General features: G+C 42.5%; 1 protein-coding gene across 1 annotated transcript; it reads left to right on the top strand.

Moving 5' to 3' along the window:
- The first annotated feature begins 986 nt into the window (after positions 1-986).
- Positions 987-23685, top strand: ENTREP1 (endosomal transmembrane epsin interactor 1). The gene is made up of 11 exons (XM_064437979.1): positions 987-1158; positions 2482-2538; positions 8601-8711; positions 10554-10679; positions 11472-11579; positions 11698-11816; positions 15861-15981; positions 16622-16694; positions 19097-19246; positions 21070-21167; positions 22495-23685. Exons 2-11 carry the CDS (start codon positions 2527-2529, stop codon positions 22618-22620), a joined length of 1044 nt encoding a protein of 347 aa, XP_064294049.1. The 5' UTR covers positions 987-1158; positions 2482-2526; the 3' UTR covers positions 22621-23685.
- The last annotated feature ends 650 nt before the right edge of the window (positions 23686-24335 follow it).

The raw sequence follows: 24335 nt of genomic DNA, 5'->3' as shown, positions 1-24335 counted from the left end.
CCCAGAAGGAGTTATTTTAAAGCTTCAGGCTTACTGCTGGCTAACAACGGTGACCAAAGAAAAAAGGGCAAAGGAGGAGCGGTGGGAGGGAGCACGTTGAAAGGGGGTGGGGGAAAACCCGGCAAGACTAGTACAAAAGGCCCGTGTAGAAGCGGAGACGCCCGGGGCTGGACGGGACGGGACGGGACGGGACGGGACGGGACGGGACGGGACGGGACGGGAGGGGAGGGAAGGCTAGGGGAGGGAAGGCTAGGGAAGGGTCGGCAAGGCTAGGCAAGGGAAGGGAAGGCAAGGCCCGGCACGTCTCGTCTCTGCGGCCGGGTGGGTCCGGGTGCGGCGGCGGGTCGGGATACGCGAGGCAGGAGAAGCACCTTTTCGGCGGGCTTGGTGCCGGCCGCGGAGGTGGCCGCTTTGCCTGCAGAGGTTGCAGGAGGGCCGTTTCTTGTACCCACCGGGTGCGGGATGCTGCGGGGCGGGCAGCTGGCCGCGAGTCCCCAGGGGCAGCTGCAGGCCGGGTCCGGCGCGGCGGCCGCTGCCCGGCGGAGCGGAGACGTGCGAGAAGAGGAGCCGCACCGGGGGTCGGTGCCCGGGTGGGCTGGCAGAGGGGCAGAGCAGCCGCCGCCGTCACCCGTCATGTCGCTGATGGCAGGGTCCTCCGTCGGGGGCCTCGCCCTGCTATCCCAAGCGTCCTCGGAGGCGGGGACGGCGGCGGCGGACACCAACACCGGCGCGGCAGCGTTGGACGTGAGCATTGTGACGGAGGCGTCGGACGCCAGCATCGGGACGGAGGGATCGGACTTCACCACCGTCACGGAGGCGTCGTTGGGCTCGCTGTCCGCCGCGGCCGCCGACCCCTCGCTGCCGCCCCTGCACTGCCGCTGGGGCCACCGCCCGGGGGCCCCTCAGCACAGCAACCCGCCCCGCTCCGCCGGCCCCGCCGCGCCGAACCCGTGCGCGGGCCCCGCCGCGCCGAACCCGTGCGCGGGCCCCGCCGCGCCGAACCCGTACGCCGGCCCGCCGCCGGCCCGGCAGCTCATCTCGCTGGGGCTACTGCAGATCGCCCTGGGCTGCTCTGTCCTCCTGTTGGGCTTCGAGGTGCTGTCGCTAAGCACCGTCCCGCAGGTGAATAACACCTGCCTGTTCTGGGCCGGCTCCTCGGTAAGTCGCTGCCGCGGACCCGTCCCGTCCCTGTGTCCGTCCGTGCGCGGCGATGGCCCTGCACGGCGCTGGTATGCCCGCCGGCCCTGCCCGCAGTGTTGGCGTGAGGCTTGGATGGAGTGCGGGGGGCTTCCGAGGCAGAGCTGCTGCCTGTCGCCGAGAAACGTTCGCTCCCGCGCCTGTAGCGGCAAAGAGCGAGCTTTCGCTGACTTGGAAGTAATAAGCCGATAACGCTTTTGCTAACAGTTTTACCACGGTGGCGGCATGAACCCCAACAGGATAACAGACATAGAGACAAATGGAGTGGGGATTTGTCTCCTGGTGTGCATTTTAGCCTAAAAAAAAAAAAATGTACTCAATTATTTTAAGCAATCAGTAACAGGATTTTCTCAAGTCATGACGCAGGGAGATGCTGTGTATTGCTTTTGTGCCCTGTATACCGTTACTCTAGGGAGAGGGAGATGAAGCTGTGATGTTCCTGGGGGAAAAAATGGATGGGCTTGTGACAGTTTTGTGAAGAGTAGTGAGAGAAGTTAATCCGTCTCCTCCCGGACCCTGCTTTGAACTGCACCTTTATAAATACGGAATATATAATAGTTCATGTTGCAGAAGCTAGGCAGTAGTAAGCAGAAGTTAAGAGGGGTAGGAGATAATCGGATAGATTGCACCCAGTTTGCAGGCCCTTGAGCAATGGGCGAGTCACGTTCTGTGGCTGGCACGCCCTGCTCCTGCTGCTGGTGTGGACAGCATCAACACATCCCTCGGTTCAAACATTTAAACTACTTTTCCAGTGTCATTCACAACCTGTGGAAATGTGCTCCATGATCTGCAGTTTGGGGGTCAAATAGTGTGTATAATGCAATGTTCGTCCCCTAAAGTTTAGACAGCTTTCACAGGGGGGTGCAGGGGAGGGAACCCAGACCATCCAAATGTGCACGTTTGGCATCTCTCTTGTGAGCTTTCATCTTTTTTTTTCCCCCAACCCCAGGTTAAAACAACTTTAAATATATGTAAGCTATGGACTTTTTTTGAACCCTGCACACAGAACCATACTTAAGCTTTCAAAATGGTTTTGATTGCACGTGTAAAATAGAGGTATTCAGTCTCTTTAATAGCGAAGGACATCTACTTTTCTAATGGTAGCTCTGAAACAATAGTATATTCAGTCAGAAAAGTTACTGAAAATGCCTTTTGGCTGTAACAGCATGAGTGAAAATTTTAGTCCAGAGGCGGCACCCTGGAAAGGTAGAGGCAATTAAAAGCTGGAATGGACAATGTGTCTGGGTTTGCTTCTTGGTGATACTATGTTTTCTGATGTTGCAGGTAATTTTATCTGGAATTTTAGGCTTAACAGTAAGGAAGAGGCCAATGATAGCTCTGGTAAGTATGGATTAAAAACTTGTTCTAAGGAAATTATGACAAGATGATCCTGATTTAGTAGTCATTGGTTAAAAAAAAAAACAAACACAAAAAACCAAACAAAACTTCTCTTTCCTGTTGAGTCTCTTTTTTAAAATTGTAGAATCATTATTATTGAAAGAGGAGTCAAAGCCGGTGAAAAGCTATATTCTGCATTCGTGGAGACCCTGTTAAGGACAAGAGTGGACCATGTCTGGAGGAAGTGTTAATGTTGTTTACAGAGCACTTTTTGTAGGTATAAGGAAGTGCTGGTTTAGTATAAATAAATTAGTAAGGCAATGCTGCTTAAACTTAAACAGTGGACTTGGTTTTAAACCTTAACTCAGTTGTACTGTTTTAGTGTCTGATAGCAGGTTGAGAGCTAACCTGTCCAGTATTACTGTTTCAAATACACTTGACATTACATCGCTCTGAGACAAGTAAATTGACATGCAGGGTGTGTAAGCTGTTTCTTTTTAAGTGAAATCTGAAGCTGTGTGGCTTTCAATGTATCAGAGCTGGGATTTGAAAAAAAGGTTTTGAAGTGGGTGGTTGATTGGGGGTTTTTTTGGTTGGTTGTGTTTTTTTTTTCCTTACCGTAACTTCTGAAGACTTTTTCCAGGCCAAAGCAGTTTTATTTTTATGTAGCCCTTCTTTGGGATCTCCATGGTCATCAGTGAGGAGGAGTACCAACGATCAGTTGTGCGAGCTGTGGATGAATTGTTGTTTTTTGGTGATGCATAGGTTAGTACAGGTAGAGCAAAGCAAGATTTTTACCAGTTCCGAGGACAGAAAGAGGAGCTTGGTGTCTAGGGCTCCCAATCTGGAAGGACCATATTTTCACAAAAATAAATGTAAATGCCATCTGTCTCAAAATGCCTGAGGCTTGCGCAGCCTTCCCTGCTTCCATATTGCTTGTTTCATGCTGTTTCTACAGCATGTTGTTGCTATAGTTTCCTTTTGCCTATTGTTGCTCTTTCGCTTTTTCATATTCTCCTTTGTATAAACTTTCTAGGCCCTTCTTAGTTTTATTTAAACATGAAAGCACCAAACCCTTCCTGATCCTTTCATTTATACCAAATGATCTTTAGGATGGTCAAGTGCTGAGGCAGATTTCCCAGGGATGTTGTGCAGCACATGGGGAAGTTTCCAAGATGAGTCTGCTTGAAGCCCGGAGCAGCCTGCTATCGTATAGCTGGCCCCGCTTTGAGCAGGAGGATACACTAGAGTCTTCCTGAGCTCCCTTGCAGCCACAGTTATTCTATCATTATATGATTCTATTAACTACTCGTTTGCTTGTTTGTATGTATATTTTACAGAGATTTGATTTTTGAAAGCCAGATTACAGCAGACAACATTGGGAAGCATTTTTTCACCAAAAGGGTGGTCAAACCCTGGAACAGGCTTCCTAGAGAGGTAGTCGATGTCCTAAGCCTGATAGTGTTTAAGAGGCATTTGGGCAATGCCCTTCATAACGTTCTGTAACTTTTTGGTCAGCCTGAAGTGGTCAGGCTGGACTAGATGGTCATTGTAGGTCCCTTCCAATGGAAATATTCTATGTTATGTGCAAAAAAAGGAAATTAGCATTAAACATTTAATGAGGCTAAGGAAATCATGCATTGAACACAGCCTGTCAAGGACGGATTGTTAGTTTCTGTGAGCATATTTATTTTGGGCTAAGTTTCTAACATGTACCTTCTAGTAACTTGAACATTTTGTATCTTGGGAGTTATGAGGAGTTGTATGTGTTGTAAAAGCAAGTTTCCTAAATACCTAAGCAATGAAACTCCTTATACAGCAATGACTTATATAACATGCATAACTAAAACTATAAAATGCATTCAGAGCTAACACATATCCCTTTTCCAGCTGTGGCTGCCCTCCCCTTTTTACTCCTTATGCAAGGCACTTAGCACTTATTTCTTGTAAATGTGGTTCTAATGGATTCCTCTCTCCCGACTTTTGGACTGAATCCCTTTTCCCCTGCCCTGCACAGAGCCACCTTCCTGCTTTGAAGGAAACAGCAGTCACACAGCTGTCTCCCTGACAGGCAGGTGCCAGGTGTACAAACGCCTTTATGCAGCAAGTGAGCTTTGTGGAGAGGATTGATTGCACGTGAAGGTGGCTTTGTAAGATTGCTGTTGAACCCAGATATTTAGCATGTTGGGTACCTGTGCTAAAGCCATGTCAGAAATCTAAGGAGTGATCTCAGTTACCATGTTTAATGTTGCAGCAACTTATGTCAGCATTTAGTTGTCTTTACGCAGAGACTTTGGACTTGGTTCAACTGTTAACAGTAAGTTTGTGGGATTAAGTGGTCATTATTCTTTTTCATATATAGTTGTGTCTCAATCTACAAATGTTGTCTTGTTCATAAGAAAGGGCATCTTCTCATCTTTCTTTTTATGCAGAGCTGTTTTCAGTCACTCAGTTCAGTTTCATCATTTCTTCAAATTGTGCAAAGACCCACTGGAATTCTTCATATGCATCCAAACCCCCCAAAATAGCCTTGTTTTCAGCGCAAGTTGGATAATTATATCTAGATTTTAATTTATCATGGTGTGTTCTGAAAGCTCTCAGATGTAGCAGTTAGGCTGTAATTAATGGTACCTGGTTGAGCTCTGTCATTTAGCCCCCTCTCCTTCCCAGAGCTGGGTCTTGGAACAGAATTGCGGTGACTGGTGGGTGCCACAGAATTTGCCCATGAGGAGGTCTGGTCCTCAGAGCAGTTTGTGGTATGATTTATGTTTAAGAACATGGTAATGCTTTTCTTGTGGCTTCCTGTATTGGATTATTTTTGGTTCTGATTGTCAGTTTGTGGTACTTAAGGAATTTTATAATGCAATTCACATTTATCTTCACTCCCTTTAAAAATATGAATTATTTCTAAAAGAAACCTGTTCGCTAGTCTGATTCAGGATTTCAGGATCTTCACCTCTGAAACCTGCTGGAGTACACCTATTTGCCTGCTGCTCCCTTGTGTGGTAGCAGTCTAGCTCCTCCAGTAAAAGGGTGTTGTCTTGGCTCACAAAAACTTTCTCTCCATCTTCCCCCTTTAGGTGATGATTTCTCACTGCCTGGGTTTGTTTTTTTGTGAACCACCAGGCTGTCCCATGGCTGCCTCTTCAATCTGAGGACTTAGTCATGAGGAAAAACAACCCAGCTGTTGTTTTTTCCTGTGATGGCAAGGTTCTGGTTCTGCTGGTGCTTGGAGAAAGCACAGGACTGTGATTTTGCGAGAAAGGACCTGGGGATGGGCTGCAGTGTCAAAGGCAGAGAGGGCTGCTGTGTTTCAGTTGCTCATGTTTTTACCCTGGAGGGGAGAAAGGAAGGGAAACCCATTAGTTACAGCTGTAGTGGACCTTTACTTGCACCATCTGTGAGAGGAAACCAGTCTTCGAGAGGGCTGGCTTTTAGTAAAGAAAATTGAGAGCCACATTCATTGTTTTTTTGCCACCCAGGCTGTATTACAGCATGGAAAGATACTAGGTAAATAATAAGTTCCAGAGATAGGGTACTGCAAAGCAGAGTCAAAATATTATCATGTCTTTGGAAGGACGTTCTTGCAGGGGAGGCTTGGCCTTCAGCAGTACAGCTGCTGAGAAGCCTTGGCTCTGAAACCTTACCTCGCTTTTAGTTGTCTGAGGCTTCTGAAGATAATTTTTCTTCCAGAGAAGCTTCTTCCTGTGCATGCCTGTCCGAGTGTATTTTATGGGGAAAGGGAAACTCTCCTCAATGTTACTCTCTACTGGTATAGAAACAGGTTGCTTCCTCTCTGCTCCCAAACCCCTTCCATTCCTAGGGCTTTAATTCTTATTTTTAACTGAAGGAACCTAACTTGTTTCAGAAAGAGTATCAAATCTGCACTGTTTGTTTGATTGCATATGTATGCACTGACAGCAATTCAGATCTTTGGTAGGCCGTGTTTTCTATACTAGCCACTGTCCTTACTTGTATACCAGTTTGGACTAGCCAATGCAGTGTGAATTTATGTTGCATTCCCAGGTGTTGCCTGGAGCCATATGTGCTTTGCTGAATGTGGAAGCATTCTAGTAGTGAAGCATCCTTTCCTTTCCATTCACATACAAATCAGCTGCAATCCTGTAGAAAGTGCTTCTTAGGAAGCTTTCTGGTTGTTGTTTGGTGGTTTTATTTTTGGTTTTGTTTGTTTTTTTTTTAAACACCATCTGTAGCAAATATTTCAAGCTAAGCATATCGCTGGTGACTGCTTGGTGCTCGGGTTCTGCTGCTAAAGAGGAGATTTAGCTGTGAGTGCATGAAAAGTGAGAGGGGTGCAAGCATGCAGGAAGACACCAGGCTGTTATGCTGGGTAGAGTGTAGCTGTGGCAGCTGCATGCTCTGGGGAGCTGGTTTGGTACCCACAAATGCATGGGATCAAGAAATTAATAGAGGGGATGCAGGCTGGGTGAATGTGACTCTGGCTTTCAGCTATATCAAGTGCTTTATGGTTCAGCTGTTAGCTAGCGTGACAGCTTCTGTGTTCATACATGTCATCAGTTTTCATGTAAAGTTCTGTGAGGTTTGCCTGAGAAAAGTCCAAGTCGCCTGTTCACCATAAGTTGTTCAATCTACAATCTTCTCATGTTTTACAGTGTGGTAACATGAGGATTTGATATTTTTATTAGAAACATTTTTTTTAATTTGAAAGTGAACACAAGAGGCAACTTTTTTACTGTGAGGGTGGTCAAAAACTGGTGTAAGTTACCCAGAGGGGTTGTGAAGTGTCTCTGTAGAGATACTCAAAAGCGACTGGGCGTGGTCTTGGGCAACCTGCTGTAGCAGGGTATCGAACAAGACTGTCTCAAGAGATCACTTTCAACCTCAATGATTCTGTGAAAATGCTGACCTGTGATGGAGCAGAAAGCAAAATGGATTGTTTTCTCTTGGACACTAAACAAAAATATATTCTTTTGTCCAGTATAGCATACATAGTACTGAAAGTTATGGTTCAGATCATGGTAGTGTTCTAGATTGTATGTAGAAGAATTATTTTTATCTTCTGACTCTTCAGTGGGATTCTCTGCATATTAGGTTATACCATCAAAAAGACACTATATATTTAATTAAAAAAAAAATCAAAATCTCATTTTTGTATGGTAGAATTTATTAGAACATAAAACAAGGCTGAAAATGTCTACATTTATATACTTATAATAATGTTCCTTTTCTTTCTTTTTCGTCTTTGATTTTAACATGTTTCATTAGGAAACTCTGTGTGATTTTTATTTTTTTAAATTCAAGATTTTGTAGACAATTGCATTAGAAGTCTGGATTTTATATATGACTTTTTATATAGCTGTATGCTGGATTGTCCCTATTGCAGCTTCTGTACCAAAGAAGAAAACTAATATGTGAATTTGCCTCTCTTTTCAATTTTAAAAAATCTTTCTTGACATATTACTTTGGCCAAGAAAATCCTTTGCTCAGAACCTCCATTTTTTCATCAGTTGAAAGAGGACAAATGTAATTCTTGTTTTCCTTAAAATCGTTTCTTGAGATTTGTACTGTAAAGATATTTTATGTTGAAACAGCCTCTGACAAAATGGGCTTCACTTTCACTTATAAAATGGGCTAATTTCTAGTTGACAGTGCTCTGTGTTGAACACAGATGAAAAGTTTAGGATGAATGTCATCCTAAGATGTTTCCTCTTCACGTTTCTTACTGATCTAAACACATTGTGAGGTAAACTCGGTGGAAGGATATGAGATGCAGTGGAAGTCAGACAGCTTGCAAGTCATGCTTTGCACTCCAGAAGAACCTTTAGTTGCCTGTACTTTTCCATAGTTGCATGGATTTTGTTACCAGTGCAGGATAAGGAGAGAGGGAAGACAGAGATGTTTGGAGTAATCATCTACTGGGTTAAGATGAGACACCCTGGGCCACTGAAGTCATGGGGAGTTTTCAAAGAAGGGGGTGTCATTCCCAGCTTCAGTTTGGAAGTGGGATTTGCACTGCCATAGGTTCCTTGAGTCAGGTTTCTGATCCTGTTCCCACTGTTTTTAACTTTGTTTTTCTGTTTCAGGCTAACTTATTTGTTCTGATGAATATTGTTTGTGTTCTACTGAACCTGGTTGTATTTATCATGGGATGTCAAGGCATTCAATTTGCGTCCAGTTTACCAAGATGCAATTTGGTGAGCAGACCTAGTGATTTACATGTATTTCTTCATAGCGTGCCACGTAAACTTGCTGTACAGACATCACAAAATATGCTAATATAAAGATGTAAGTAATGCAGCTACAGCATGATGGGGGAAAAAAGAAAACTCTGTTTCAGAGTATGTTTCAGTTCAAATTGTGAACAGACTCACTGAAATCCACAACGGTATTTTTATTTTCTGTGTTCCTGAACACTTTGGGTTTTATGAGTTGGAGTCCTAATAAGGTGTTCAGCTCCTAAAGCTGAAGACCCCAAAAGGATATGTTTTGAAAGGTTTTACTCTTCATTAGAAGAGCATACTTAGCCCAGAAATGATTTTGTTTGACTTCATTGAGAGCTGGCCTCTGTCTTTGGGGTCTGAAGACACAGCTGGTTCGGTACAAGGCTTTCTAGATAGTTTAATGTAGGAGGGAATCCCAGATACATCTTTAGAAAACCCCTCTTGCCAGCATTATATTGATTATTGCCAATCACTATATACTGGTTTTAATATCAGAGTCATTTAAAAACTAGCATAAAGGATTTTTATAGTAATGTGACAAAGATAAACTGTTGAAAAAAGCCTGAGTGTGTACTGGTGAGCTATCTACAAAAAGCTCAGTCAGTATAATCTGTGGGTGGGATTATTTTTCCTGGTTTGTCTTACCTGGTGAGGACAATTTGTGTTGACACCTTACAGCAAGAATTGTGAGGAAAAAATTAAGGTAGATTAAATCATACTAGCTTTTCAGAACACTTTTCCTTAAGGAAGAAAAAAATTTGCACAAGAAAGGACAGAATGCAAAAAGTTTCTCGAATGAGTGTCATAAGAAGTAGAAGAATGCCTATTTATGAACCAGAAACCATGGAATAATTGAAATTAAAGGATACAGGTTAACTTGGTGATGAAGATGATTGTGTGTAAAGGCTTGAAGAACTGTAAGGGTTAATGGAAAGATCTTTGAATATTTATTTTCATTCATTTATTCCTTCAAGAAGGCTGTTATTTGTTCCTTAACATGCCAGTAGGTATACTGCAGTGAGAGTCCAAGATTACAAGCATTTGGCAATCCAGATTCACCCAATATCAATACACCAAAGCAGCACTAAGAACTGTTAATGTTATTACGGTCAAGGTGGTTAAATGTTTTAGGAATTTCAGAGCCTTCTGTGGCTGGAAGCACAGGGTACAGCTGAAAGGCATTACTGAAATAATAAATTTTTCTGTAGAGTGACTTACGTAAGTGGAAGACCTTTGACACTGTGACTCTAGAGAGTTTGACAGCTAAAACCCCAAATATCTCTAGATGCAGAAACATTGGATTTCTACCTGAAAACTAAGATGACAACATTATTTTGAAAGTTACAAACAACAGTGTGTATGGATGTGACTATTGCTGATTTGCCTGGGTTGAAGTTATAGTTGTGGGTTGGGTTTCATTCCATCCATAAAGATGCAAAATATACTCATGAATCAAAGAAAAAGTGTACACTCCTTACACAGTGGACTATATGCCAGTCAAAGAAGGAATTTCCAGGCTGCTCTGCATCTGAAGGAAAGTAGATACTAAAATTGCTTAGCTGCAGCTAAGCTGCATTTAAATGCCTTGAGCTTATCAGTAATGCTTCTTTTCAAATAAGAAGTATGCATAATATACCTTTATAATGCATGAATCTTTGGCATACCAAACTGTACTAATTTCTTTTCATGAGCCGGTATTTCCAATCTGCTTTGTGGCCAGAGGTATATTTTAACACATAGGCTCTATATTATGCAGGTAAAAATGTTGCATAAAAGAGTTAATACATTTTAAAATGGAGTTCTGTGGTTTTGAAGGTGGGTATGGGTGAAAACAAGATCTGTTTCTGCTGTGAAGAATTTAATCTTGCTAAATGCACAGAAAAGACTGTACTGAAGCTGTACCATGTGAAGTCATGCAACGCTTCTCACCTTCTTCTCAAGGTATGCAGCACATATTGCTTATCATGACTGCTTTGATAATGACCACTGCTTGTGTGACAGTGCAGTGCTGAGGTGATGCTGTTTTTACTGTGAAAAATTCTGTTACTTTTTATGGTCTTCCACACTGGTCAGAAGCACTTTATTGTTCTGTAGCAGGTTTTTTTGGTGTGGTTTTTATTTTTGTTTGGGTTTTTTTGTTTTGTTTTGTTTTTTCTCACCTCTGGGTTTTCACCAGTGGATTGCTAATCCAATATGCAGTTCTTGTCCTTTCTGTATTTTATGCAACCAAAACTACAGCTGAATTCAGACAAGATTGCATGGGTAAATATGGTATAACTTTTAGCTAATGATTTGATGCCTTGACTGGTCTTACAATCCTCTCAGCCTTTCTTGGCTTACAAATGGCTAAAATACAACTTCCAAACAGCATAATCTTCAAATATAAAAGTGCTGTAACATTTCTTTAATGGTGATTATCTCAAATCTGGATTTCTTACAGAAAAGTTAAGAGCAGCGTTATAATTCTTGGATGAATAGATGGACAATAAATCACATCTAAGCAGTATTAAGCCCTTCTAGATCTGTCAGGACACACAATAGGGCAAAAGAAGCAGACTACTCCAATCTTAGAGATTACCTGTCCTGAAGACTTCATCACATATGTTTCAAAGATGTAATTGTCCTGGTCATCCTTGTGTTTTCTGTGTTTGCTTTAATTTTTTATTATTATTTTGACATTTACAAATACCTTGATTTAATCTTTTAATTTTCCATAATCTTCATGTTCTTCAGAGAGTTCTCCTTGCTCTTTGTGCCATGAGTGCTCTCACCACCGCAATCTGCTTGGTAGTGGCTGTCCTGCATTGCTTACAGATTTTTGCAGCAAGAAGATCCTGCATAGTAAGTCACTGCAAGACATTGTCTGCTTTAAACAACAGTACTAACAGTATTACTAGATTACACTGTTCAGCAATCTTTTATATCTCAGAAGGATTTTAACAGAAGTTTCATTTGTTAGAATGAATCTCTGCTTGAAGGCCAAGGTCACACTTTGGATCCTGATGATTCTGCTTCACCTGTGCTGCCTCCCTCCTATTCTGCAGCTGTTCATTCCTCTACTCCACAAGCAAGTGGCAGGTAAACCTCTACACTCTCTTCCTTTTTTTAATGTCTTTGGAAACACTGCATAATGTTCATTTTTTTTAAAGACTATTTTCTTTGTTATAACTGAAAAAGTTGGTGACTTTTGGAAAAAAAAAAAGAAAAAACCTGTTGAGTTAGGAGGCAGTGCAAACACAGTGTGGGTGAGGGGTATAATTTTGTGCTTTTTCACTTTAGATTCTGTAGGCACTGTTTCTGGGTAAGAGAAGTACCACACTTTGACAGGCCTGAAAACTTCTATGATGCTGTCAGGAACAGGGCAGGGCAGTGATGGAAAGCCGTGTGCAACCTCCTGGCAAGGCTTGTGCAAGAGACCCCTGAATGGCAGCCTGGCCCCCTGCAGACCTTCCTGCCAGAGTGATTCCCCTCCTCCCTTTTTGGCAATTAGGGCCAGCTGAAGGGTATGTTTTGATTGTACTGCCAGGCCGGGTAATCACTATCCTTACCTTGGTATGTGTTTGGAAGTGATCACACAGGGTTTGCATCTGGTGTTACTGCTCGTTTTCTCTGTAGCTGCAGGATGGAGGAGGAGTGGGAGTGAACATGGGAGGGTGAGTTCACATATCAGAAAGAAAAGGATGACAGACGCAAGTCACTGTAATCTCTTTTGGAAAGAAGGATTCAGAGGAGGATAAAACAACAGGTGTATGAATTTTTTTGTGAGAGAAAACGTGCAGAAAACTTATGCTGCAGAAGGCTGCCTTCTTTGGTATAACTAGTATTATAAAACATTAAAATGCAAATTTGGTGGGGATTTTTTTGGTGTTGTTTCGAAGAAGAACAGGGCTAGAAATTGTGTAGCTTGCATATTAAGCATCAACTCTGTTGTTTTGCTGTACTGGGACTTACTAGTGTCTATATTTCTTGAAATTCAGTGTTGTCTTGTGGGTTTTGTTATCCTTCGTTCTGCAGGTGGTTATATACTCTTCACAGTAACTTGCAGGTTAGCAATGTTTATTAGTTTATGACTCAGACAGGGCTGCATTGTTCTGCTGTGAACACACCGTGTTTATATATAAATGATATCATGATGCTCAAGCAGACTGTACCACTCTACTCTTGTTTAAAACTCCTGCTTTTGGCAGTGGGCAGGAATGTTTATTTCACTGTTTTGTCAGGAATAGCATGCATGACTTTCACAACTGTGTGGTCCTTGCAGAGCTCATTAGAGATGCTGAGATTACCTAGGAAATTGTAACATAGCACAGAAATAGAATGTAGAATGAAAAAGTAATCTAAAACACCAAAGACTGAGGTTGAATTCCAAACGTTACTAAACTCTCCTATGTGAGTTTTGGCTCAAGCTAGTTATGAGAACAGAATGGTGTGCATAATGATCTCTTTGGAACATTAGGTATTTGTTGAAATATGCTTGTCACATTTCCCCTGCTTTAAAATGGGGCTGTTCTTTGTCTGGGACGTAATTCAGGATGGTTATCTCCTTACCAGCAGCAGTATTTCTCTTTGTCCTTTTTCAGCACAGTAGCGGCCACTGAACAACACTTAAGGCTTCTGTGGTATAACATTGGGTAGCTACTTTGCCTGTAACTGTGTTAAAACTTGTTGACAATAACATTTAAGTGCTGGTGACATCTTTCTGAGGTCAGGCTACTTGTTTCAAGGTGCTCAGGGTAGTTACGCAGCAGTGCAGAAGTTGAAGCAACAGACAGACTTAATTTCTGGTTTTGGCAGATGAGGAAATATGACTGGAAATATGAGGAAATATGATCCATGCTGGACCCAGGGTGTCCAGCTGAGGTGGGACCTGGCCTTTGCTGAGTCAGCCTTCTCACACTTCTCCCTACCCTCCCCATCTGGTCTGTTCCCTGAATGCCATGCTACATCTGTGACCTGGCTTTCTATGCCAAGCTCCCATGGACTCCACATCCAAAATCTTTGGGCAAAAGGGTGATGATAGGAACTGCATCCAGGGTGGTGAGCCACAATCTTCAAGCTGCACCTGGGGTGACTTCAAAACAGATACATCCCTTTGAGAAAGGAAACACTGCAGTGATCAAAACATGTGCCAAGGACATGTTTGGAATGGGTAACCATTATCTTCCACTCACTAAATTGCAGAGCCAGGGGCACAGCTAGCAAAGTCAATTAATTGGATTGTTCATTTGTTCATGGGAAAACTTTTACATTTATCTTATTCAGTGGTAGACAAAAACTAGCATTACAAATATCTGGTCAACTGCTACCTCTAATCTTGTTATTTCATAAATAAGGAAATAGCAATGAAGTTGTTTTTCAGGATTGGCAGTGTGGGAACAGTTACAGCTGAGTTCCCACATGAAGAATAAAATCCAAAGTATTATAAGGCATGAGAATTTAAGGGAAGAGGTGATCCATGTGAGGCAGCAAACCAATGCCTTGGGTTTAGAAATCTACCCTGGCCCAGTTTAAAGTACCTCGTGGGAACTAGAGGAGTTTGCCAATATGCAAACCTGCTTCTGAGTTGTGTATTCTCAAATTCAGTGTGTGCCTCAAATTGGACCCATATGCTACTGACTGTTCTTTGACCACTGAACATGTTCCTGCTATTGAAACACTAAAGTCTGCAGGAGGCCAAAGCACTGATGCTGCTGCTCAGCTGAGGTACGAGTGCAGAAGGCGGGCAAGAGTTGACCAAGGATGCACCTTCCTCTTTCCGTGTCCTGCTTACCAGCAGCAGTGCAGAGCCTCCTCACGGTCTGGAGCAGTCTCTTGGCACTGGAGTTCTTCCCTACCTTCCTGTATCATCACTTCAGAAAGCTGCTGCCTTTTGACGAACACAAGAATTTACCTTGCTTACATAAAAAAACAGAGTGGAAATTAAGAAATAAAGAAGAGTTAGGCAAACGTGCATGTACTGGAAACAGCTTTTATATTAAGTGACTTAAAGGAATGCTTTTCTGTTTGCATGTTCTGTAATAAGTTTTAACATGATATAATTCTTGGGTGCAACATTGATTTTCAAGGTGTGACAGAGCTGGGTAGGCCAGATCAGGCATGTTTAAGAACAAAACTAAGGTTCAAGAAGTATATAATTTTGTGGCGCACATTGAATGCAAGCTCAGCACGAACAGACTGGAAAAAATTGAAGAAGTAGTGGCAATGGAGCATCAATCTCCATCATACTCCAAAACTATTCTGAAGCTTATAGGGGCAGATGAAATAGGCTGAAATGAAAAACTATTTTAACATGTAATAATTCCCCTATTTTGAAGATTAAAAAAGTAATGACCAGTTACAAAAATCTTGTCTTTCTTTTCCTCAATTTTTTCCATGCATTACCTCCCTTACCTTGACAGGGACCTTTCACAAAAGTGCTCGCCATTTCTGTTTTTGGAAATTTTATTATTTTCTTCTGTAAGCAGCCTTCCATAGACATTTCCATTCACTCTGCCCTTTCCTTGCAGCTTGCAAGAAAATAATTTTCAGAGTCATCCTTGTTCCCCCCAGCCAGTGTCCAGAGAAGCCCTAAACTGTGAGAGGAAGGACTCACTCTTGTTTAACATTTTGTAAAGGGACCATATCCACTAGTGATAGCTGTAAGCCTGACATAGGTCTAGAGAGCAAAACATCTTAGCCAAGCATCATCACAGAAATAACATTCAGTTTGAGTTTGCCTTTTTCCATACAGCTGTATCTGAACATAAAGCATGAGATTGGAAGTATCTTGAATTTCAGTTGTAATTAAAAATTTACTAGTTCACAAAAATCAGATCTAGGCTATCACATTTTGAATTAACACCTGTATTTGAACCTCTTGAAACAAAACTGAATCTCTGAAGTAAAACTGAAATGGGCTTCCAGGTGCAGTACTGCCCAAAGATGTTTGTAGCTCTGGTGAACACTTTGGAGAGACACCTCCTAAGGAGCAATTTCCTGCCATCTTCTGGGAAACTCACACGCAGCTCTTGGCCAGTTCATGTGCTGTGACTGGCAGGGTAAAACCAGTGGAGTTGGGTAGCTGATATTTTTCTGCAGCTGGAAAGCCATACTGATGGGGTCACTTGGTGGTGTTTGTTGTAGGATGCTTGGCTTAAATATGGTTCCACTGTCCCATATTTCTGGAGCACGAATCAAAGGCATTGAAGTGTTCTGCTTTCTGGACCCACCTCCTCCTTATGAAGCTGGGAGAAGTTCTGAGCAGGTATGGCCCACAGGAGCTTGAAGTGTAACTTGTTTTTCCACTATAAAGGTAAGGTTACACTGAGGCACAGTAAACCTGAGTCAGGTATCTTTTCGTTTCAGAATAGCAGGAGAATATGTTTGGTTACAAATATAGCTTGCTGTAAATTTCATGGAAGATTTTAATTAGTCACTTACCTTTACAGGTGAAAAGTTCTCCCCAGTTGGAAAATGGTGTCTGAGCATGGAAAAAGGAGCAAAATACACTGTGGAGCACACCTGTTGCTTGTTATTCTAGAGGACACCTGTGCTGTGTCTTTGCTTTACTTCCCTTCTGCACCTGCATTCCTCCCATGTGGGACTGGGTCAGGGTTTTGCCATGCTCACTGACCCCTTTGCACTGGTGTTTTCAGAAGGGAGGTGCTTTTTCCTAGAAAATACTCAGCAGGATAAAATTGGTCGACCTGGAGGATGAACACTAATTTCAGACATTTGCTAATCTTTGTTTTACAGTGGAATTAAACACATATCACAGAGTCACTGTACAGTTAAACAAAAGTGTCTACTTTCTAAGGTGGATGTTACAGTTGTTAGAAAGTACCAGAAAAAAAAACAACAAAAAAGGTGGCTTGTGATTTTTCAACTTTTCTATTTTATTCCAGGAAGATGGACAGCAAGTAAGTGGTGCAGAAGTTGCTGATTTGGGGGAAGTAAGTGACAGAGAGGCTTCTCAAGGTAAAAACTACATTTTAAATTTTGTTCTAGAGCAGTTCTGTCCAGCCCAGATGACTTAATGTAGCAGCAACATTATTATTCCTTTGAAAAACAACCACCATATTGCAAGCTAGCAATAAAGAATCATGATTGTTTTGGGCAGTAAGAACAGGGATTAATGTTTAAAATACACAAAATGTTGTTTGCTCTTAAGATACAAAAAGAAAGATATATTTCCTTCATAGTAATCTACCTGTTAGTTGTTGACTCTATGTCCATACGTTGTAAGAAATTATGTCCAGCTCCAGTGCTTCCATTTGTTTTGTGTACATGATGGTGCCTATTCACATTGTGTTGCTGGTGAAAATAGGAAAAGGATAAAATAATGCTGTACTGTGTTGAGCTACATGTGGGAATTACTCTATTATTCAGCCTGCACTGGAAGAATTACTAAACAGTTTCTGCCTGCTGGTATAGGACATAGCTTAGACTACATGTAGAGGTCACATCAAGCTTTGCTTAGCATTGTTTTAGAAAACCATGGAAGTGGTTCCAAGTTGTTTTCAGCTTAATCTTTGTTGCAGCGTATGCTTGCGACTAAACATTAGTGGCTCCCAGATAAAGTCACAGGCAGCTTTTCTAATACAGCCCTGGGGAAAATCTGTTCTACTTTTTATTTGAACTTTGATCCTTTCGGTAGCGGGGAATAATATTGAATGGAACAGTCAGACCTGGCTGATCAACATGTGGCTCTGAGGCTGGTGTCATCAACGGAACTTTGGGTTTTTCGATCATGGGGTGGTCTATTCATCTTCAGGTCTGCTGACACCCTTCTGAGACCTTTCTCAGAAGGGGAAAAGGGTTTTTGCTCAGGAACTAGCAGGGCTGACGGATAGAACTTTAAACGAGATTGTAAGGGGGAAAGGGACGATATAAGGCTAGTCAGTGACGAGCTACGCAATGGCACGCCAAAGATCAAGGAGCTGCATGCTAGTGAGATTCTTCAGACTGCTCTGTGTAGCAGTAGGCACAATGAACCGCACTTGAAGCGTTTCTACACAAATGCGTGCAGCATGAGGAACAAGCAAGAGGAGCTGGAAGCCTTGGCCCAGTCCCAGAGGTATGACATCACTGGCATAAGTGAAACCTGGTGGGATGAGTCCTGCGACTGGTGCACCATGATGGGTGGTTACAGGCTCTTCAGTAGGGATAGGGCAGGCAAGGCAAGGGGGTGGCATTGTATGTAGCGGAGGAGCTGGAATGCATGGAGCTTGCAGTGGGCAATGGCAGTGTTGAGACCCTCTGGGTAAGGATTAAGGGACAGATAAATACAGTGATGTTGTCATGGGAGTCTACTGTAGGCCACTCAGCCAGGATGATGACAGTGATGAGTTATTCTTTAAGCCTCTAAGTCATCCGCCCTTGTCCTTATGGGGGACTTCAACCTGCCAGATGCCAACTAGGAATACCACACAGCTGGGACAAACAGGTCCAGAAGATTCCTAAACCATCTGGATGATAACTTCTTGGTACAGGTACTAAGGGAACTGACCAGGAAAGCTGCCTTACTTCATTTGTTGCTTATTAATAGAGAGGGTCTGGTGGGTGAAGTGGCAATTGGTGGCTGCCCTGGACACAGCAACCATGAAGCAGTCAAGTTTAAAATCTATGGTAACAGGAGGAAAACTGCCAGCAAGACCTCAACTCTGGACATGAGGAGAGCAGACGCCAGGTTGCTCAGGCAACTGCTTAGCAAGGTCCCCTGGGGAAAATCTTTTGAAGGTGCTGGGGTCCCCCAGTGCTGGTCACTGTTTAAGTACCACCTCCTAAGAGTACAAGAGCAGGCAATTGAAAAATGCCAGAAGTCAAGCAGGTGAGGTAGAAGGCCAGCTTGGCTGAGCAGGGGTCATCTTCTCAAATTAAGGCAAGAAAAGAAAGTATATGGCCAGTGGAAGCAAGGTCAGGTGACATGGGAGGGCTACAGGGATGCTGTTCGCTACTGTAGGAAGGAAATTCATGCAGCCAAAGCTCAACTGGAGTTGAAGCTGGCTGATACTGTGAGGGACAATAAAAAGGGCTTTTTAAAATACGTTAATGCCAAAAGCCAGAAATAACAATGGCCTGTTGCTTGATGAGACTGCTCACCTCACAGCTGTAGTTTTTTTGCTAATCCAGTTGTATGAGGCTAAACAGGTTTCCGCATAAGTTTAAGCAGGATGCAGACCAGCATTACTGGTAAGCGTAGGCATAGGCACGCATACATGCACCTCTAGGCTTTTGTGTCCAGACATTTCTGCTTTGCAAAAGAAAGCGGGGGGGGGGGGAGAGAAAAAAAAAATTAGTAGTAATCTTAATAACGGCTTTTACAGACCTGCTTTATTCTGACTACTTTTCCTTCTCCTTTACTATTCCTGGTTACTCAGGTGAAGAAATTCCGGAGCCTTCCAGCAGAGAGAGCCTTTCACCTTCAAATGCAAGCCTGGTGGCTGCAGAAGTAGCATCCAGGAGAGCCTTCAATCCCTTGCGGAAACGGTCTAAAAGTGACCCTGTGCTGCACTGCCGACTGCATCAAGGTGACTTGATTTTCTCAAAGTCTCAAGATCAGTACTTATGTAATGTGTCCTTAAAGGTACTAACTTCTGACAAATGTTTTTTTAACCTAGTACCTGCAGAAAGCAGTTACTGTCTCCCAGCAGAGTACCTACATTATAGCAAACAGTTTGTGCTTTGCCAAATCTTCCCCACCCAACACCTTAGTCTTACTGCTTTTTAGGCTTTTGCATCTAGGAACAGGGGCTGTAGCAGGCATTGCTGGTTTGGGGAGGAGGGAGAGATGTGGAAGATGAGGAGGAGGGAGCACACAGGATTTCTCAGTGTATTTGTACACTGGCATCTAAAAGTTTGCAAGGGCAGTTGTCAATGTGAGCACTTTAAAGAAAATTAGCTTGGTTATTTGGCATGAACCTACAAGTTTGCACCCCTTTTGTCACTCCTCATAGCATCAAAAACCCCCAAAACTCAACATAAAGAAACCCACAGTGAGGAGTTGATGAAGTCTGTCACAGCTACTTTGGTGTCAGTGATCCAATTCATTTGCTGTAGGAAAACTGCTAGGGTGGCTGCAGTGTCGTTGATTCTGTTGACAGTCACAAAAATCCACTAGTCAAGAGTCTTGCAGTTTTTATTCTAGGATATTGGAAACCCCATAGTAGCTGCTGATACATATTAGCACTCACAAAATGTAAGCAGGGAGAGGGCATGTTAGTAACAACCATTCATTTTTAATATTGGGAGCATGTCCTTCTGGATTACACTTACTATTTTGTGGAATGTTTTTATGTCTCTTCTACTATGTGTTTTCTCTTTTCTTCCTGTCAACTTCCACCACAGCAACCCAGAGAATGTGCTGCTGAAGCAACAGCTACATGACACAGATCCTATTCATAGCTGTGAAAGCACAGCAGCGCATTTCTGCTATAGAGTCAAAAGCATCTGGGTGCTTTAGGCTCCGTGTAACTGAGGTTAGGTGTGTTCAGCACTGGACCTCAGAGTTAAACATGAGTGCTACAGAAAGGGAACTCAGCTGCAACAGAACAACAGAAGTTGCTTCAAGTTACTTAGTGCTCTTCCTGCTGGAAAGTGTAGGATCTCCTCCTGTTATTGTGTTTGGCATAAAGCCAACAGTAAAGTGCTCTTGAACAATCTGTAGGTGCTCTTATTTTTTTTTTTTTTTAACAAGGCTAAAAATTGATGATTGCTATTTAGGCCAAAGACAGTGGATTTTTATTTGGACCAAAAGCAGTGGAATTGATTCCCTGATGTCCCTTGTTTAATCCTTGCAAGGTATTTTTTATTACCCCCCCCCCCCCCATTAAATTTACACTTTGTAATATTACTAGCTTCCAGCTTGACAAACAATTATTTTCAGATATTTTGTAACTAGCCATCTTGACTAGTAATAACTGAAAGTTACAAAAGTTCAGGAGATACCATAAAAGCCTTCAAGCTTTGCTTAACCTGGTTTCTGTAACTGTATGTTAACATTTACACTCAGTGATGATTTCAGGTCTATTCATAACAGAAGCAAAAGAGAAAATAAATGATGCACACAAAATGGCAAACAGCTTTCCCAGAAATGTCCCTCCAGACCTGTTGACATGTGATATGCACGCAACCATAGCTATGTACTACTCTATGTTACAGGCATTTTCTCTAGTGTAAACCCAAGACAGAATGAGCCTTGCTTGCTGCCCTGACCATGCCAGACTGTTAAGTTTTATGTGGTTAAACTGTGCACTGTATCATCACCAAATCAGAATTGAAATCTCAGGGGATACTTATTGAGCAGTACTGTGAACCAACTGGATTGTTTGCTTTGTTTGATCTTTGTCTTCAGCGGCAGTGCTTGACTATGAAGCTGCAATGCAGAGTGAAGTAAAACCACAACTCTGGCCTGCCACCTTGCAGAAGCGTTTGAGAGTAAGAGCTTTGAGGGTAAGACCCCAATCTTTGATAAACTACAAGGCTTACACTGGCATTAAACAACTTGAGGCATGGATGGTAGGGCAGTCCTCCTGCAGCATGAGCTCTGACATACACAATTTGGTGGAAAATGTTGAGTCTGTTTTAAAATCAGATGAGAAACATATGGCAGGAGCTATCACCAGTACCACCTTCCTTGAGCGGGTAGTTTTATTACTTGTATTTATTGGGTGGTGTGGAAACCCAAGCTGGTCTTGGCTTGGGAGTGTAGGTTTATGCTTGCTACTCGGCCTTATGTGTCAAAGTTTTTGGGTGCAGTCAGCTTCCATTGGTATTTTGGTTTTATTTAGGAGTGTGCAAGACGCTGTGCAGCTATGATGTCTCTTGCTCAATCAGCCATACAGCCAGGAAGGTTTTCAGAAGACTGAACACGTGCGCATTTAAAAGCTGAAGGAGATGGTCTACTGTGGTAGAATCATGAACTGTAAATAACATGACAGTGTTTTATACTGAGCATGGCAGGGAAGAGGGAAGAGATGTTATAAAGCATTTACTATTAAAAACTGGAAGGAATGGAGGCTGACAAGGAAATTTTTATGTAAACCCACTAGAAGCAACTTTTTGTAACTGACTCCCAGGTTAAAAATAAGACCTAGTACTAAAGGAGAAAGCAGAAGATATGTGCTTATATTAATGGAATGAATATTCAGAAGTTTCAGACAATACAGGCTTTATTAAACAAATGTTTTTGTAACTTACAGGCCGTTTGGATAGATAAGTTGATTCATGCATGGTACAAGTGATTTGCTGTGACTACTGGTTTTGGTTTGCGTTCTCATGCAAAACACAAGATTTTAATTTAGGCTCCGCAGATAAAAGTGAGATTGTCACTCCAGCCTACAGGCAGCAAAAGCCTCAACAAATTTGACAGAAACAGCTGGAAAAAAATTCCTTATGAGAATTTTGGTTGGACAAGGTGATCTCCAGAGGTCCCTTCCAACCCCTACCATTCTGTGATTCTGTGATTTAATTTATCACACTGGCCTGAAGCTTATTACAGTCAGTGGCTTCTGCAGGAAGCAATATTTAGATTCCTTTTAAGCAATACCTGACCTGTTATTGTTTGGGGTGAGCTAATTCTTGTGCAGGCTTTAAAAAACAAAAAATGACAACACTCATTCCTGTTCCCAGTTGGTATTGCTTTTCCCATGACTCCTTGACAAATAGCAGTTTTAGTGTCAGCACTACAACTAGCTTCTTCCTAGTTGGGTAAGAGACTATTTTAATGGAACAAGAGCCTGAAAACAAATCTGATTTACTTTTTTTTTTTCTTTTAAAGGTGGTGACACCAGCCCAGCAAGCCATGTCATTGAGTGGCCATGTGTTACCTTTCAGTTGTCATTCTGGATTGCTGCACCTGGAGGGCTGTGGTGACCTGAGTACTTTCACCACAGGTGAAGATTAGGTAGTAGAGAGGCGGATCCAGAGAGCAGAGCACGAGCAGCCTCTTAGTCTTACCCAGGTTTCCAGAGAAATATTATTTGAGCAGGTTTCTATCTTTCTTTGAGCTGGTTTCTATTTATTCCTCATTAGAGCACTCTGTCAGACATATATCTGCACAGGAAAATTATCTCTGACCAGTGGGTGAAAGAGTGTGCCAATAACTTTTTTTTTTAATACCCTCCTACTGAGACTAGTAAGGGAAGCTTGTTCAACAAAATGTATTAAGGAGATTGCAAGCTGACAGGTTTTGGCTGCTCAGGTGCAGCTAGTGTGCTTGTGACATGCTACTGTCTTGCCCTTTTGCTGTACCTCTCTAGTCTATCACCACTTAGGACAGATTTGCTTTTTTCCTCAACTTACAAGAGAGACAGCAGAATGAATCTATGCCTTGGTTTACTGGGGCAAGGCAAGGACAGTTAATGCATGTGTGCACTTTGTATCTCATTGGAGAACACATCCAGTGTCAATGCCTGTGCTCATCTGGTGTGTGTCACTGTAGCTCCACAGGTTTATATATTTATTTAACTTTTTTCCCTGGCATATAGCAATTTACTTCCTAGTAGAGGTGCTTGTTATGTGCCAGCTGACATCCACACTGGAAGCATGTATGAAGCCATCTCACATCCCCTGCAGACGTGCAGGTGACTGCCTAACATTGTTTTGCCAATCTTAACCACCAGGCTACAGCAACCTGGAGCTGACACCCTCTGGCTGGTAAACAAATGCATATGCCGGGTGGCTCAAGCTGTTGACTGCAGATAGTTTGTTACGCTCTGCTGTGTCTGTATGCTGCTAATGCGGAATACACTAAGTAGTTCCAGAGGCTGGGATCAGGCACACAAATTTGATTTGCAAGGTTTGTTGTAGCCTTCTGTGTCTCAGCAGGATGGTTAAATATTTATGCCACTATTTTAATAATAAAGTTTCACTTAAAAATTATTAAACGGCTTTCCCACTGAAGGCAAAAAAGCTTTGAGTTTAATTAAGCTTGTTCAGAAGTTGAAACTGTGCATTATGACTTGACTCACTAAAGATAACTTGAATAAAATAAAATTCTTATCTCTACACTGGAATTGATGTGTTATTTTTCCTTTCTAGTAGAGGAAATATATTAGGGATATAGAATTTCCTGGAGCACTGGCATATTGGTATGTTTTGCTCTCAGAAGTAAGAGCATAGCAAGGAAAAACTGAGGGGTTTTGTCTTGGAGAAGAAAGACACCACAAGGACACATTTCTTTGATTTGCTAGCTTTTACCTTAGCTCTGATACATATCTTGTAATTCTATCACATTTTAAACTCCACCTCTTCTTGTAACATGCCATCATCTTAAGTTGGAGTTCTTTCAGATCATCAGTACTAGCTTCCTTTTCCCAATTAATCATTGCCCCTCTAAAACTAGGTTGTGGAAGAGGAAGATCATGTGTACCCGATCAGTGCAAACTGTACTTTCAGTAGCTCTTGACAGCTCTTTCTTTGCTGTCACACTCAAACTCCCTGCAACTCTACAGGGAGAAAAGGCTGCAAAGGTCCTTGGGTTCCAAGTCAGGATGCAACAAAAGCCTATGCTTTGGAAGATTTGATTACAATTCAGTTAATTGCTTATTATCCCAGTGGAACAGGACTAACCTGAGCTAAAGTTATCAGCCATTGGACAGTGCTTCAAAAGGCAGGTAT

Source organism: Phalacrocorax carbo, chromosome Z, assembly GCF_963921805.1.
Source record: "Phalacrocorax carbo chromosome Z, bPhaCar2.1, whole genome shotgun sequence".
Lineage (NCBI taxonomy): Eukaryota > Metazoa > Chordata > Aves > Suliformes > Phalacrocoracidae > Phalacrocorax > Phalacrocorax carbo.
Note: the sequence above shows the minus strand (reverse complement) of the source record. Positions and strands in the feature narration are given on the sequence as shown.

Bases quoted from the DNA above. Each gene is read 5' to 3' on its own strand.
- ENTREP1 (XM_064437979.1), top strand. The intron at 11,580-11,697 runs GTAAGTCACTGC...TTCATTTGTTAG, and splicing joins CAGCAAGAAGATCCTGCATA to AATGAATCTCTGCTTGAAGG. The intron at 21,168-22,494 runs GTAAGACCCCAA...TTTCTTTTAAAG, and splicing joins TGAGAGTAAGAGCTTTGAGG to GTGGTGACACCAGCCCAGCA.